The sequence below is a fragment of the Gastrolobium bilobum genome, unplaced genomic scaffold, assembly GCF_033153095.1.
Source record: "Gastrolobium bilobum isolate Gb01-03AN ecotype WA unplaced genomic scaffold, APGP_CSIRO_Gbil_v1 utg20296, whole genome shotgun sequence".
NCBI classification, from domain to species: Eukaryota; Viridiplantae; Streptophyta; class Magnoliopsida; order Fabales; family Fabaceae; genus Gastrolobium; species Gastrolobium bilobum.
Genome location: NW_026896617.1, coordinates 142,258 through 156,286, shown reverse-complemented (window position 1 = coordinate 156,286; position 14,029 = coordinate 142,258). Strand labels below are relative to the sequence as shown.

Here is a 14,029-nt window from a genome sequence, read left to right as displayed (position 1 = left end):
TTTGTCAAAAAATTTCCCAAAGAGTTTTTCTTGGCCAAAGGTTTTTAATGAGGTAATTTATGAAAGGTTTGGCAACGCATGTCATATACTATTTTTCCCCTTCGCTAGTTTTTTCCCTTTGGGTTTTCTAGCAAGGTTTTAACGAGGCACGAACTTAGTGCAACGACGTTCAATGAGTTCAATGAAAAGTGTTATAAATGCACATTATGACCCAATTGCATGGACGATAATACAATTTATTTTGGGAGAAGATTACGAGATAACCATTATGGAAGATTGTAACTATTGCTCCACTTCCTTAGCTCCAACAGTAGCTATATGACTCAATTGAGGGGGAGTTATATGCGTTGCACTCTTTTTTTCTTTACCAAGTTTTTGTCCCACTTGGGTTTTTCTTGGAAAGGTTTTTAATGTGGCAGATTGTGAAAAATAGCATATCGTGTACTCTTTTTCCTTTGCTGATTTTATTTCCCATTAGATTTTTTTTTGGCAAGGTTTTAATGAGGCGCGCAATAATATCCAAGGGGGTGTTACAAAATGGACATTACTACATGAGAATGTTACAAATGTACATTACTAGGCTTTATCACACTTTATAGGAGATTAAGTAGTGTAACATAATTTAAGCCATCCATAACTGCATAACATTAACATGATTTAAGCCATTCATTTTTTACAACACTTCCCATTGGATGACTATCCACTGTGTATATGCCTCCTTGAAACCTTGCTAAAAAAAATTCAATGAAATAAAAAACTTTAGCAAAGAAAAGAGAGTACAATATTCATAGTTAACATACCACCTTTCATCGAGAGGCTTCAAGCAGATAAGGAGCATCACTGAAGCCCCAATGCCGGTGGATTCCACGTCGGGATAGTCCACAACGACAGTGAGAATATGCCTAGTTAAAACCTTGCTAAGAAAAATTCAATGGGATAAAAATCTTTAGCAAAGGAAAAAGAGTACAATATTCATAGTTAACATACCACCTTTGACCGAGAGGCTTCAAGCCGATCAAGAGCATAACCAGAGCCTCGATGACGATGGATTCCAGGTCGGGAGAGTCCGCAGCGACGGTGAGAACGATGGCGGTTTGGAAGTCGCTAGCGGCAAGTCTGCATTACAAGGTGAGGAGGTCAGAAGGAACGTAGCAGAAGAGCTATCGTTGCCGCTAAACCCGTGTAGGTCGCCGATGTTGGGAGGAATCAATCCGAATCTGTCGGTGTATGTGATGATGGATGTGGGATGGGGGAACGAATCAAATATCTCCTATTGTTATTTAACTACATCTTCTCCAGTATTCTCAACACACATGGAGAGAGAGAAACCCGTGTAGGTCGCCGATGTTGGGAGGAATCAGACCGAATCTGTCGGTGTATGTGATGATGGATGTGTGATGGGGGAACAAATCAAATATCTCCTATTGCTATTTACATCTTCTCCAGTATTCTCAACACACACGGAGAGAGAGAGAGGCAGTGGTTGTGTGATAGATTTGATGAAAGGGTAGAGATTATCGTATTGATAATAAGATCGATGAATAAATGGAATCAACTCAAGAAAATAAATTACAAGATAGAGAGAAAGAGTAAGGGAGAATGCGTCAAAAATTGTATTATTCAGTGTCACCGAATACAAGCCATACCATCTCAATATATAGATGAAGGTGGGGGAAGAGTACAAAATGTCTTCTCATCTTCTAGTCTATTCATTATCTATTGTTATAATACTTAATCTCCCATAAAATATGATAAAGCTTAATAATGTACATTAGTAACATTCTTATGTAGTAATGTCCATTTTGTAACATTATTGTATTTATATATTATTTTCTCATTAAAATAGCATATTTTAAACCTCAAATGCCTTGGGTTTGTGGCCTCCTTCCCTCCAAACAACCAAAAAAAATAAAAAAAAACCTCGAATGCCTTTAAAAAGAAAATCCTCAATTTCAACCTTAAAATATTTAACGGAAAATATATTAATTTTTGCAAATACCAGAGTTTTATTAAAAAAATTAAAAAATTAAAAAAATTAATTATACAAAAAACATTATACATTCAAAAACATTATACATTCCACATATTTTCCTTACAATTTCTTACTTATAATTTTATTTTACCACTGAATCTAAATCAAATCAAAGATTAATAAATAATAATAAATGAAAATCATTAATTTAATTTTCATTTAATAGTAACAAAATAATTATAAGAGACCATAACGAAAAATATATTATTATCTATCTATAATTATATTAATATTTTAAATATCAAACACATTAATCCATAAAAATAACTAATATAATTTAGACTTATAACTTTAAAGAACAAGATAAGGCTTTTGCATTTCCACAATATAATATGATCGAAAAATAAATTTTGATTATTAATAGTGAAAGTTTTAATATGGTTACCTCAATCTAATTTTAGTATTTATGGGTATTAATTTCTACATAACTACATGATCTGGATAATTACATAGGCCCATGAGATTCAAGGCCTAAAAAGGACCCAAGAGGCGCAATGACCTCATAGCGCGAGATGCGTTAGCCAGGCATTGCACAGATTATATTAAGCCGCCTTATTTAACTAAAGGCTAAAGAAAGACTCCGTAACAAGCTGAGTCCCACCGTGCATAAAGACCAACGCAAGGAAGACAGCTCCAGCTTGCCGCCGTTCTAGGAAGACAAACATATAGAATTATAACCAAAAAGGCACCAGTTGAGACAGAAAAGTCTGCAGCTCATAACATCCAATAAGAAGGCATGCCGCCTACCAAAGGCGGCATCAAACTTGCTATAAATACGAATGGTACAAACCAGGTATGATCATCTTATTCCCATTAAATATAAAATAAACCTAGCATTGATACTGACTTGAGATCGGAGTGTCTTTGCAGGTATCCCTAGTCATTTCCATTGCAGAAGCATTCAACAACCTTCACATACACAGTGAACATCTCAAGCCCACGAAGTACAATATATAGCCCAAAGTCTTCATCTTTCAATCGTGTATGATTTAGCCCAATCCATATTCGACTGGTCTGATCAAAATATATGTATATATATATATATATATATATATATGAGGCAGGATATTCTTACACCGATGTAAGAGTTAGAAGTCTTACATCAATCTTGACCAATCAACTTGTATCTAATGACTCACATTATTAAAAAATTTGAGCCCTTAGATATAAGTGAGATTAACAGATAAGATTAAGAGTGTAAGTCACAATGGTGTAAAATGATCCTGACTATATATATATATATATATATATATATATATATATATATATATATATGGTCAGATTCTTTGACACCGGTGTCAAATTTAAAGTTTGACACCTCATCTGAGAGCTTTTAGATAAAAAAAGATCAATGACTCTGATTTTAAGCATGTGATATCATTGACTTTTTTTGATCTAACGGTTCGCAGATTAGATGTCAAACTTTAAATTTGACACCGGTGTCAAATGATCCTACCTCATACATATATATATATATATATATATATATATATATATATATATATATATATATATATAACACATCTTTTATTATTAAAATAAAGGCTTTAATGTTTCTATAGTGAATGTAGATAAGTTATTTACGTTCACTCCCAAAACAATGTCATTTTGGATTTAAAGATTAAAAAATTATAATCAGAAAGACTATTTTAACCCTGAAATAAATTATAATTATAAAAATAGTTTGATTTTCATCCAAACCGTTGTCGTTTTAGGTTCAATGTAAATAACTTATCTGCAGGAAAAATGAACCCTAAAATAAATTACATATGAATCTAGTTAAATAAATTTAACTTACCCTCCATTTAATAAAAGGAAAGATAAAATGAATCATATATTTAATATTCAATTTTAATTATTAATCTCTTTTAGGTCTAACAAAATATAAGTAAGATTAACCATTAATATTAAGGGAAAATTTCATTTTCACCCTTGTGATTTTGTGATTTATCATTTGACCCCCTGTTATTTTAAACTTATCATTTAGACCCATTGTGCTTAAATAATTTATCATTTAACCCCTCGTGATTTCAAATTTTCACTTAGACACCTTGTGGTTAGAAAAATTTTCACTTAAACCCCTTGTGGTTACAAAATAAAAATTTAAAATAAATGTTCTCTTTTTTTTTTTATATACTCACCTAATGCATTTAGGGTTTAAATTTTCTTTTATTTAAAAAATCACTTATTTTTATCAAGATAATAAATTAAAATTAAATATTACTTTATCTTATCTATTTTTTACCCGATATCGTTATAAAATTATCTAAAGAAAGTAAATAGCTTATTTTGATAATATAAATTTAATTTATCTTAAATAATATTTTTTTAATTTCAAATGTATTTTAAAAAAGTTAAGATAATTTATAAATTAATTTCAGAATAAATAACTTGAAATATTTTTTAAACCATAAAAGCATTCATTAAATGAGGATATAAAATAAAAAAGAGAGAAAATTTATTTTAAATATTTATTTTTTAAACCGCAAGTGTTTAAGTGAAATTGTTTGTAACCACAAAAGGTATAAGTGAAAATTTGAAACCACAGGGGGTTGAATGACAAAATATTTCAGCACAGTGGATTTAACTGATAAGTTTAAAATTATAGGGGGTCAAATGATAAATTACAAAATAACAGTGCGTGAAAATAAAGGTTTTCCCTAATATTAAATGGGGAAGGATATTGTAACAACCAAGTTGTGTTACTACCAAGTTACTACCAATCAATCTCACCGTTAGATCGATTATGTTGATCCAACAGTTATAATTATTTCTATCTTTGTATGCTTATGATTTCCCAAATTTAATACGTTATATTTATTTCCAACCTTTGTATGGTTATGATTTCCCATATTTCATGCTTTCACTTTAAATATGGATAATCATAACCATACAAAGATGAGAATAAATATAACCGTTGGATCAATATAATCGATCTAACGGTGAGATTGATTGGTAGTAACATGGTTGTAACACAACTTGGTTGTTACAATATCCTTCTCCATATTAAATATAAAACTTACACCGATTTTTTTTTTTGGTAAATAACTTACACCGATTTCTCTCAATAAAATTTGGGTTTAGTATTTCTCATTTTAAACGATCTAATTTTATATCATTTTGATATTTTTTTTTAAAATTAGGGAAAAAAAGAGAGAGGGAGAGATCATAAATACACATTAAATAATATAATTTTATTAGAAATAAAAAAAATTCTCTCATTTAAAATGACAAATAAAATTCTCACAATAATAAAAAAAGCTCTAAATTTGTTGAGCTTTATCTGAACCTAAAACCCCATAGTGTTGCCACAACACTAGAAGGGGCACTTCAATGGCGGGAGCTACAGGAAGAACCCTCTTCATCCTCTCATTCTCTTCTTCCTTAACACGCTTCTCTCTATCTCATTATCATGTCAAGCGCTTCCCTTTTCTCACACTCTCAAAACCCATCACGCTTTTGCCACGGTTTAGGCCTCTTTGTTCCATAACCGCCGCACCAGAAACCATGGACCCTGACCAGATGAAGCACTCCATGCTCCTCGAGAGGCTCAGAATCAGGCACCTTAAGGAAAGTGCCAAAACCCCAGAAGCCAATAACCCCTCAAAGAAGCGTGCTGCTTCTGCTGTTGAGGCTGAGAATGAAATGATGAAGAAGAATAAGGTTGTTGGGAGTTTTGAGGAATTAGGACTCAGTGATGAGGTTATGGGGGCTGTTAGAGAAATGTGTATTGAAGTTCCCACTGAGATTCAGTGTATTGGTGTCCCTGCTGTGTTGGAAGAGAAGAGTGTGGTTTTAGGGTCTCATACTGGTTCTGGCAAGACCCTTGCTTACTTGCTTCCTCTTGTTCAGGTTCGTTTTCTGCATTGATTTTGAAAAGTGAATTCAAACTTGTAACTTTGTTGTGGCTTATGATGCAGTGTTAATTTCAGAGCAGGAACTTGCATTTTCTGTAGATGTGTTTTTACATGATGGGAGTGGTTTGCATTTTTGCAATTTATGTTTTTCAGTGATACTTCCACGAAGTGGAAATAGTTAAATTTAATTGTTTGATGTGTGAGATGTCATTTTACAGATTGGTCTAACTTGTTTATCATATACTTACTTGTCTTCTACATTACATCATTTTTTTATGTTATTGAGCTTTTTGACTTCATGTTGTGACGAACTTGTCTAGTTATCTATTGGGGGCAGCTGAGTCACTGTTAATTTGTTGCTGTAGTTGCTAAGACGGGATGAACAATTGAGTGGAATACTGTTGAAGGCCAGGCGTCCCCGAGCTGTTGTGTTATGCCCTACAAGGGAGTTGTGTGAGCAGGTGTTTGTGCATTTTACTCATGTTTAAGAGTTCACTTCTGTTATGTTGGATTACACATATTAATGTAAAATGGGCTTTATAGGTTTTCCGAGTTGCAAAATCGATAAGCCATCATGCACGATTCAAGTGTACCATGGTGAGTGGTGGTGGCCGTCTTAGACCTCAGGAGGATTCACTTAATAACCCCGTCGATGTGGTAGTTGGTACCCCTGGAAGGATTCTTCAACATATCGAGGAGGGAAATATGGTATATGGTGGCATCAAATACTTGGTGAGTGTCCCCACAGTTGAAAACTTTAAATAGGCAACAAAGAGCTGCAAGCTGCACTTACTGACTATGGTCTTTGTTTTGCAGGTTCTTGATGAGGCAGACACAATGTTTGATCGGGGATTTGGTCCTGATATACGCAAATTTCTGGGTCCATTAAAACATCGTGCTTCAAAATCTGATTGCCTAGGTTTTCAGACTATCTTGGTAACTGCAACCATGACAAAGGTGTGCTGATTTGCACCATAATCTTGTTGGCCCCATGCAAAGTATATATTAATGTTGTAGATTTTAGAAGATTATTCTGTTAGCAACAGGCCTCCAATTAGGAAAGTGTATGTAAAAATAAGGAAAGGATGCATAGGAAAGTATGTTAGAAGAAATAAGGGTGGGCCTAAAGAGCCAAGTGGGCCAGCCTCTCTTAGTTTGGCCTTGTTAGTTAACCCTCTAACTGGAGTAGCAGAGGTAGGATATAAACAGAGGAAGAGTATGCAAGTGAATTCAGTTGTTGGGGAGTTTGTTTTGGGAGGGAGAGATTGATACGAATCTTGGGAGAGCCTTACCCCAAAAGCTAGCTTGTAAGATAGGAGATCCTTACCCCAAAAACTAGCTTGTAAGGTAGGAGAACCCAAAGTCCATATAAAACCCACACTAAAACCTTATGTTTTCGACGTGGGATAAGTCCCATACCTTACAACTGGATCGTAACTGAGAGTTATACATCTGTATCACGCAGTCTTCTTGATCTCTGCTCTGTATCACACTGATACTAGTCAGAGATTGTCTAGCAACAGAGATTACACTTTTTCATCATTTCTGGTCCAGTTCCATCATATTCTTAAAATAATTACATTCTGTTTCTTTCTTTCTATCTATCTATCTATCTATCTATCTATCTATATATAACCTTTTATCTTGCTGTAGAAGGTTGTTTTATGCATTTCACATGATAAAAGGTTATATATATATATAATATATATATTTTGTGGTTTGTTTTCACTTGGCTGTGCAAAATTTACCTTTAAATGCATAATAAATACAGTAAATTTATATGAATCCAGAACAAAAAGTTATCATGTGAACAATCTTTTTAAAGGTTGATGCTATAGTGGTTTTGTGTTTAAAGGTTGCTCGCTTTCCTTCCAACTCTATTTTCCCTTAATTGACATAAACCTATTGTTTTGAAGTTAAGAATATGTATGCCTCATAGATGTTATGACTATTTCAGCCTTTTTCTTTTTAGAGATGGGAGGCTTTCATTGTCGTATTATAGTTATGTTTTTTCTAATCATGTTTAATGAGAAAATATGACTCTTTAAACCTGACTAGTGAGGGTAGGGGTAAGGGAAATCACTACCATATTTGATATTTGTCTAAAGAGGAGGATGAATGCAGATTTATTTTCCTGGGGACTGCCAGATGAAAAAGTAGAATGCACTTGACAAAAAGGGAACTGCAGAAATTTGCGGAGTTGCAAATTTGTTCATATTTTTTTTTTTGTAATGATCTGATATTAGGTTATTTATCACTGAAACTGAGTTGCTTTATGCTTTTTAAATTTTTGTATTCTATGGAGGATTGATATGGCCTGTGTAATATCAGGATGGGGTTGTGAGAATATGACATCATCTCTTCAGAGTAGTTTCTTGACTGTATTATCAAATCCTATGCCTTTAGTGTAACCTAATATCAGAATGTATAGTGCAGTGGTCTTTGTTCATTTTTCTGAACTCTGTAAATACCTATTATATATGAATCTAATGCCATTTTTTGGGATTAATTTCAGTAATTAAGTTCCACAATGTTGACTTCTTTAAGTCCTGCAGGCTGTGCAAAAGCTGATCGATGAGGAGTTTCAAGGCATTGTACATTTGCGCACATCTACGTTGCATAAAAAGATTTCTTCTGCGCGTCATGATTTTATTAAACTTTCAGGTTCTGAGAACAAACTGGAAGCATTACTTCAGGTATACATCTCCGTGTACACTGTACATGTCAATAATGCATCATATTTACGGGGTTGTGTTGGTGCTGGGATGTGGTGCAGCTCAAGTAGTACCAAGTCTGTTCAGGAATTGAGTGCTGCTCAAGCTACTTGTGATTCAATCTCTTATGATGCTAGTTTTATTACACTTGGGTTTTCTGCTATTAAGATTTTCTTTTCAGACATATACACCTTGGTAACTGTTGCCAATTTTTTTATATTTGTCATAACCACTTGAAAACAGAGGGAATAGGTTGGAAGTGTGTGCACTAATCATATTGCACAAGAATATATTTATACTACCACAGTAGTAATTACAATCCTAATTCCAAGAGTAATAAGCTCCTTTGTTAAAGCAATTTTAGACTGTACTCAGACAAATATTAAGACATTTTCTTACAGCCCACAACAAAAAGAAAATCTTCTAAAATAGATGACAAAAATGCACCTCTTGTCTTGGTGAATAATGCATATGCCACAAAACATTTGGCTTTGCAAAAGGCGTGATGTGACCCTAAATCTGTAGTAGTTGCTGATTCATTAAAGTTATGTTCTTTCACTAACAAGTTTTGGAATATAGAGATTGGAAATATTCTTTATTGGAACTAATGTAGAGTGTTTGTATGGCCTTAATACATTCAATATTCTACTAATGCAGTATTCTTTTCTTAGTTGTGTTCTCACCTTTAGGTTTTCCTTTGGCAAGGGTGTCCAAATTATGATGTTAAGTGACTGGTTTTATGATAAGCAAAATGCAAAAATATTCCGTTTTCATCATCCTAGGAAACATGAACTTTATTTGCAGTTTTTTTTTTTTTATTTCCTGTTTATATTCAACATTTTCATCAGTTTTTGCTGATTTGTTATGAAACTTATGGTGCATTTTTTTCACGTGGAAGTCCACATGCTCATCACTATCAGAGTACTACTTGGATGTTGTTTTGTTTCACTAGGTTTTAATTATGTGTTTTGTGATCTTGTGATGGCAGGTTCTGGAGCCAAGCCTGGCAAAGGGGAACAGGGTGATGGTTTTCTGCAATACATTGAATTCGAGCCGTGCTGTGGATCACTATCTTGGTGAAAATCAGATTTCTACTGTTAACTACCATGGGGAGGTACCAGCAGAGCAAAGGTAATAATCCTTGAGATTCTTTATTTTATCTAGTTCTTTACTTGTTCTGTTGTGGTGCAGTTGTAGTTATACTGTTTGTGTGCTTTGATGAGCTGCCTGGAAATAGCCGTATGGTCAACTGTTGAAATTTTTGGGGTTTGATGGAAAAGAGATAATTGAGACTGAAAATGTAAAATATATTTTAGTAAGAGACTCTCATTTATTGTGTTACAAAACACTGACTTCCCACCTTTTTTATGCTATAACTATGACTATGAAAAGGCAACAATGTCCTATGCTTTGGGAGTACTACAACTAACTGCTAACTTAATCAAGAAGTCTTTCCTAATCACATAATAATAAACCTTGACTAAAGAACTATGACTTCCCTCTCGGCTTGTTACAGATAAGCTCACTTGACTAAAGAACTATCAAACTAAAACATTAAAACTTGTTGTAATGGACTTCACAAACAATGACATGAATAACAATGTAATTGAAGAAAATGGGCACTGCTTTAGACAACACAATGGCTAGACAGCTAGAGTGACGCAGCCTAAGAAAAACACTTCTGGAAAAACACAGCCAAAGTGACACAGCTAGCTAGACTGCTGGAAGGATGCGTGACCAAAAAAACAGGCACCACTGAAAAAACATACAGTCGGAATAGGAAGATGCCATTGGAAATAGACAACATATTTCCCGGTCACATACTCAACAAAGTCCAAAATCCACCAACCAAATAACTTATCCTAATTTATCATTATCATTACAACTAACTTCAAACCACTCCCCATTAAACCCCGACTAGCGGGGGTGGAGTGAGGGCAATCCTTATATGCAGTCTTACTCTTACATGATTGCAAAAAGGCTATTTCCCTGATTTGAAGCGATGACCTTATCATTTTGCTTACTGCTATTTTTTTTCCTTGTGTAAATATCATCAAGATTTTAGATATAATCATCTTGAATATTGAATAACTTACAGCTTTATCATAATTGTGACTTTCCTGACACTCATGTTGATTAATCATGCTAATTGTTGTTTACTGAACTGAACTACCTCATTTGTAATCAATAATAGCTTCTGTCATTTGTAAATAATTAATAAACAAAGAAAATGGAGGAGAGAGGGAGGGGGGGGGGGGGGGGGGGGGGGGGGGAATGATGCAGATCTCACTGAAAGGACATGAATTTTTATGTACATTCGAATTGCATTTGGCAACTTTTGCTGCCAACAACTTCTATGCTCAGATGCTCTGTTTCCTGTTATCCGCACTTATTTCTGATGCTTTTCTTTTAAACCCAGGGTTGAAAACCTCAGAAAGTTTAAGAGTGACGGTGAAGATTGCCCTACATTGGTTTGCACAGACTTGGCAGCTAGGGGTCTGGACATGGATGTAGATCATGTTGTCATGTTTGACTTTCCCCTGAATTCTGTGAGCATCATTTCTTTTATTAATATATTTATTGGATCACCAAGTACAGCCCCCCTTCTTTCTCCTTTTCTTTCTTGATATTAATTGGCTACTCAACCTTACTTTCCTTTTGATTTTAGATTGACTACCTTCACCGCACTGGTAGAACTGCTCGTATGGGTGCAAAAGGTAATAAATTCTTACAATGTGTATCAGTTACATTAAGAAGTATGTTTTTTCTACTGCAATTCGAGATCCCCCCTCTTTTATTTTTTGTTAAAAAGGTAGCAGTAATCAATGTTCTTGCATATACACTTTGCAACCAAACTTTTACTCAAATTATGGTGACCTTGATATTGCTTATAAATTAGAAGATAACAACATTTTACTGTGTCCTCAACGTGAGTACCTGTCTACAGAATTTCTACCTGTAGAATGGAAGATCTAGTTATGTACCAAAAGGAAAAATAAAGAAAAGATATTGATGTGTATCATAGTGAATTCTCAAGTTTCCTAGTATTGTTAAACCAAATCCATGTTGTTTCATGTCTTTTAAGGAATAACATAATATAAAATAATAAAATTGTTTTCACCTAACAAATTTTTGGGTTCAAATGATTTTTTATATGACATCAGAGCATATACAATTCTAGGGGTCTAAAGTTTGATGCCTGGCGCCTGCATTCTTCTAATAAAAAGTTTAATTTCCATGTTTCAAATCTAAAAAAGGGTTCTTGTTGTGGTGGGCCTGAATATTAAAAGAATTTTAAAAATCCATGTTTCAAACCCTAAAAAAAGGGCTCTTGGTGTGGTAAGCCTGTAAATTATTTACGCTTCAATCTACAAGGCTATTGGTGTGTTATGGAATAATATAATATAAAATAATAAGTTTCTTCATCTAACAGTTTGAAATTATATATTCTTAGCAATTGTTACTGCCACAAAATTGCAGTTGTATTAGTAAGAATAAAAATACTCTTTTCTGTTGCAGGGAAAGTAACAAGTTTGGTTGCTAAAAAGGACTTGATGTTGGCCACCAAAATTGAGGAAGCATTAAGGAAGAATGAGAGTTTGGAGGCTATCACTAAAGAAAGTGTCCGAAGGGACATTGCCAGGACCCAAATTACTGGGCCAGGGGGAAACAACAAAAAGTTTGTAAAAGTTTCACAAGTTAAGGACAAATCTGGTGGCCGCGCAAGTGCTAGAAATAGCGGGTCAGATAACAAATATGTTAAAGGATCACCATCAGCAAAAGTTAAAGACAAGTCTGGTGGCCGCACAAGTGCTAGAAATAGCGGGTCAGGTACCAAATATGTTAAAGGATCACCATCAGCAAAATCTATGAAGAAAGGGATTAACGTTTCAAAATCCATAAAATCTTCCAGTGCAAGTAGCTTGAGAAAAGATTCTTCAGAGAATAAGCAAACTGGTAAAAGGGGTGCCACCAAATCCACAAATTCTAAACTCAGTGTTGTGGGGTTTAGGGGGCGGAATTCATCATCAGACAAGAAGCAATCGTCTTTGTGAAGTGGATTGGGATCATATTGTCCCCATTAGTAAGTAATTGGCTCTTGGTTTTGTATTAGATAAGAATTTTTCTGTAGTTTGATGGTATAATAGTTTACATGGTTTTTTGCCATAAATTATAGTGAATAATCCAAGATAATTTTTTTACGAAAAAGGTGCTTTCAAACTAAAGATCCATGCTTATCTTTCCAAAATTAAAGGACATTACTTATATTAAAGATTACAAGAGTTTCATATGGATACAAAAGAGACATACTTGACAAGATTGGAAGGCAAAGTCTTGATTGAAGTTTGTATGTATGCAGCAATCTATTCTCACTAATGAACGCAGGTGAACAAATCTTCTCATGTCTTATCTTAATATGATCATATCATATGATAAAATTCAGCCATTCGTTGATAAATCAACCTTCATGATTTTAATGACCATGTTTGTAAAACAAAAAGAAGAAATGATCATTTAATTGTTAACAATTGATAAATTAATGACTAATTTTTCACATGACATAGATAGAACTCTAGCTTAGTTCTGCTTCTGCAAATTTCCTCCGATCCTTATTTCCAGGTTACTAATGGACGAGAAGTTTTAGCAGGGTTTACTAAATTGCCATTGGAGTCATAAATTATGACGCCAGAAAAATCAGGGAGCTCGCACTTCCCACCCATAAGTATGTTCTTCTGCCAAAGCGAAGGTTCTTCTTCTTGCTGCTCGCTACCACTGGTCACAACTTCATTGTTGAGCTCTATTACAGGCTCTTCTACAAAGGCATTATAGCAAGAGCTCCATTGGCGCCATTTGCGGGAATGAGAAGCACACATTAGCAATGCAATGGCACACAACATAAGGGTCATAACTGCAAGGCCAATATGTGAAGTGCTTGTTAGAGGGTGCAACACTAGGAGTGGACGAGACATTGATTGGAGAGAGAGATATATGATAATGGGATATGTTTGAACTTGAAGTGGGTATATGACTACATATATAATTTATTGTGTGTTGCCATTCTCTAATAGAAAGTGCAGTTGGTGGTTAAGGATTTGTTACAATTTGTGGGGTTTTGGTGTTGAAGAGGGAGAGTGTAGTGGTGTAGTTGAGATATTCTTCTGTCGAAAGAGTGAGTGCTAACCTTATTCACTGAACCCTCGAGATGAAATTTTGGACGAAAAACAAAATATAATACTAAAATTCGGTTTGGGATTAGTTACAAAATATAAAAATAAATGTGGCACCATATTCATTAAGTCTAACTTTCGAATGAAATACGTCCTAAGGACTATTTCTTTTTATTTATATAAAAGCAGTCTGGCCAAAATAGTTTTCGGACGGACAAAGCATTAATGTTGTCCTTTTTTTTTCTTCGCACAATTAAT

General features: G+C 34.2%; 2 protein-coding genes across 3 annotated transcripts; one reads left to right on the top strand and one right to left on the bottom strand.

The window, feature by feature from the left end:
- The first annotated feature begins 5,336 nt into the window (after window positions 1-5,336).
- Window positions 5,337-13,387, top strand: LOC133301006 (DEAD-box ATP-dependent RNA helicase 39). 2 transcript variants are annotated; one of them, XM_061500604.1, is made up of 10 exons: window positions 5,337-5,884; window positions 6,255-6,350; window positions 6,433-6,621; window positions 6,706-6,846; window positions 8,445-8,585; window positions 9,592-9,734; window positions 11,023-11,152; window positions 11,272-11,320; window positions 12,123-12,687; window positions 13,252-13,387. In XM_061500604.1, exons 1-9 carry the CDS (start codon window positions 5,366-5,368, stop codon window positions 12,656-12,658), a joined length of 1,944 nt encoding a protein of 647 aa, XP_061356588.1. In that variant the 5' UTR covers window positions 5,337-5,365; the 3' UTR covers window positions 12,659-12,687; window positions 13,252-13,387. The 2 variants fall into 2 exon arrangements, with proteins under 2 accessions (XP_061356588.1, XP_061356587.1); XM_061500603.1 differs by lacking the exon at window positions 13,252-13,387 and having other exon boundaries at window positions 12,123-13,202.
- On the bottom strand, window positions 13,214-13,578 carry LOC133301007 (uncharacterized). Its single transcript, XM_061500605.1, has one exon. It carries the CDS (start codon window positions 13,571-13,573, stop codon window positions 13,214-13,216), a length of 360 nt encoding a protein of 119 aa, XP_061356589.1. The 5' UTR covers window positions 13,574-13,578.
- Between the last annotated feature and the right edge of the window lie 451 nt (window positions 13,579-14,029).

Coding starts and splice junctions, on each gene's coding strand:
- LOC133301006 (XM_061500604.1), top strand. CDS start 5,366: ATGGCGGGAGCTACAGGAAGAACCCTCTTCATCCTCTCATTCTCTTCT. Junction 8,586..9,591: donor AACTGGAAGCATTACTTCAG/GTATACATCTCC, acceptor TTGTGATGGCAG/GTTCTGGAGCCAAGCCTGGC. Junction 11,321..12,122: donor TGCTCGTATGGGTGCAAAAG/GTAATAAATTCT, acceptor TTTCTGTTGCAG/GGAAAGTAACAAGTTTGGTT.
- LOC133301007 (XM_061500605.1), bottom strand. CDS start 13,573: ATGTCTCGTCCACTCCTAGTGTTGCACCCTCTAACAAGCACTTCACAT.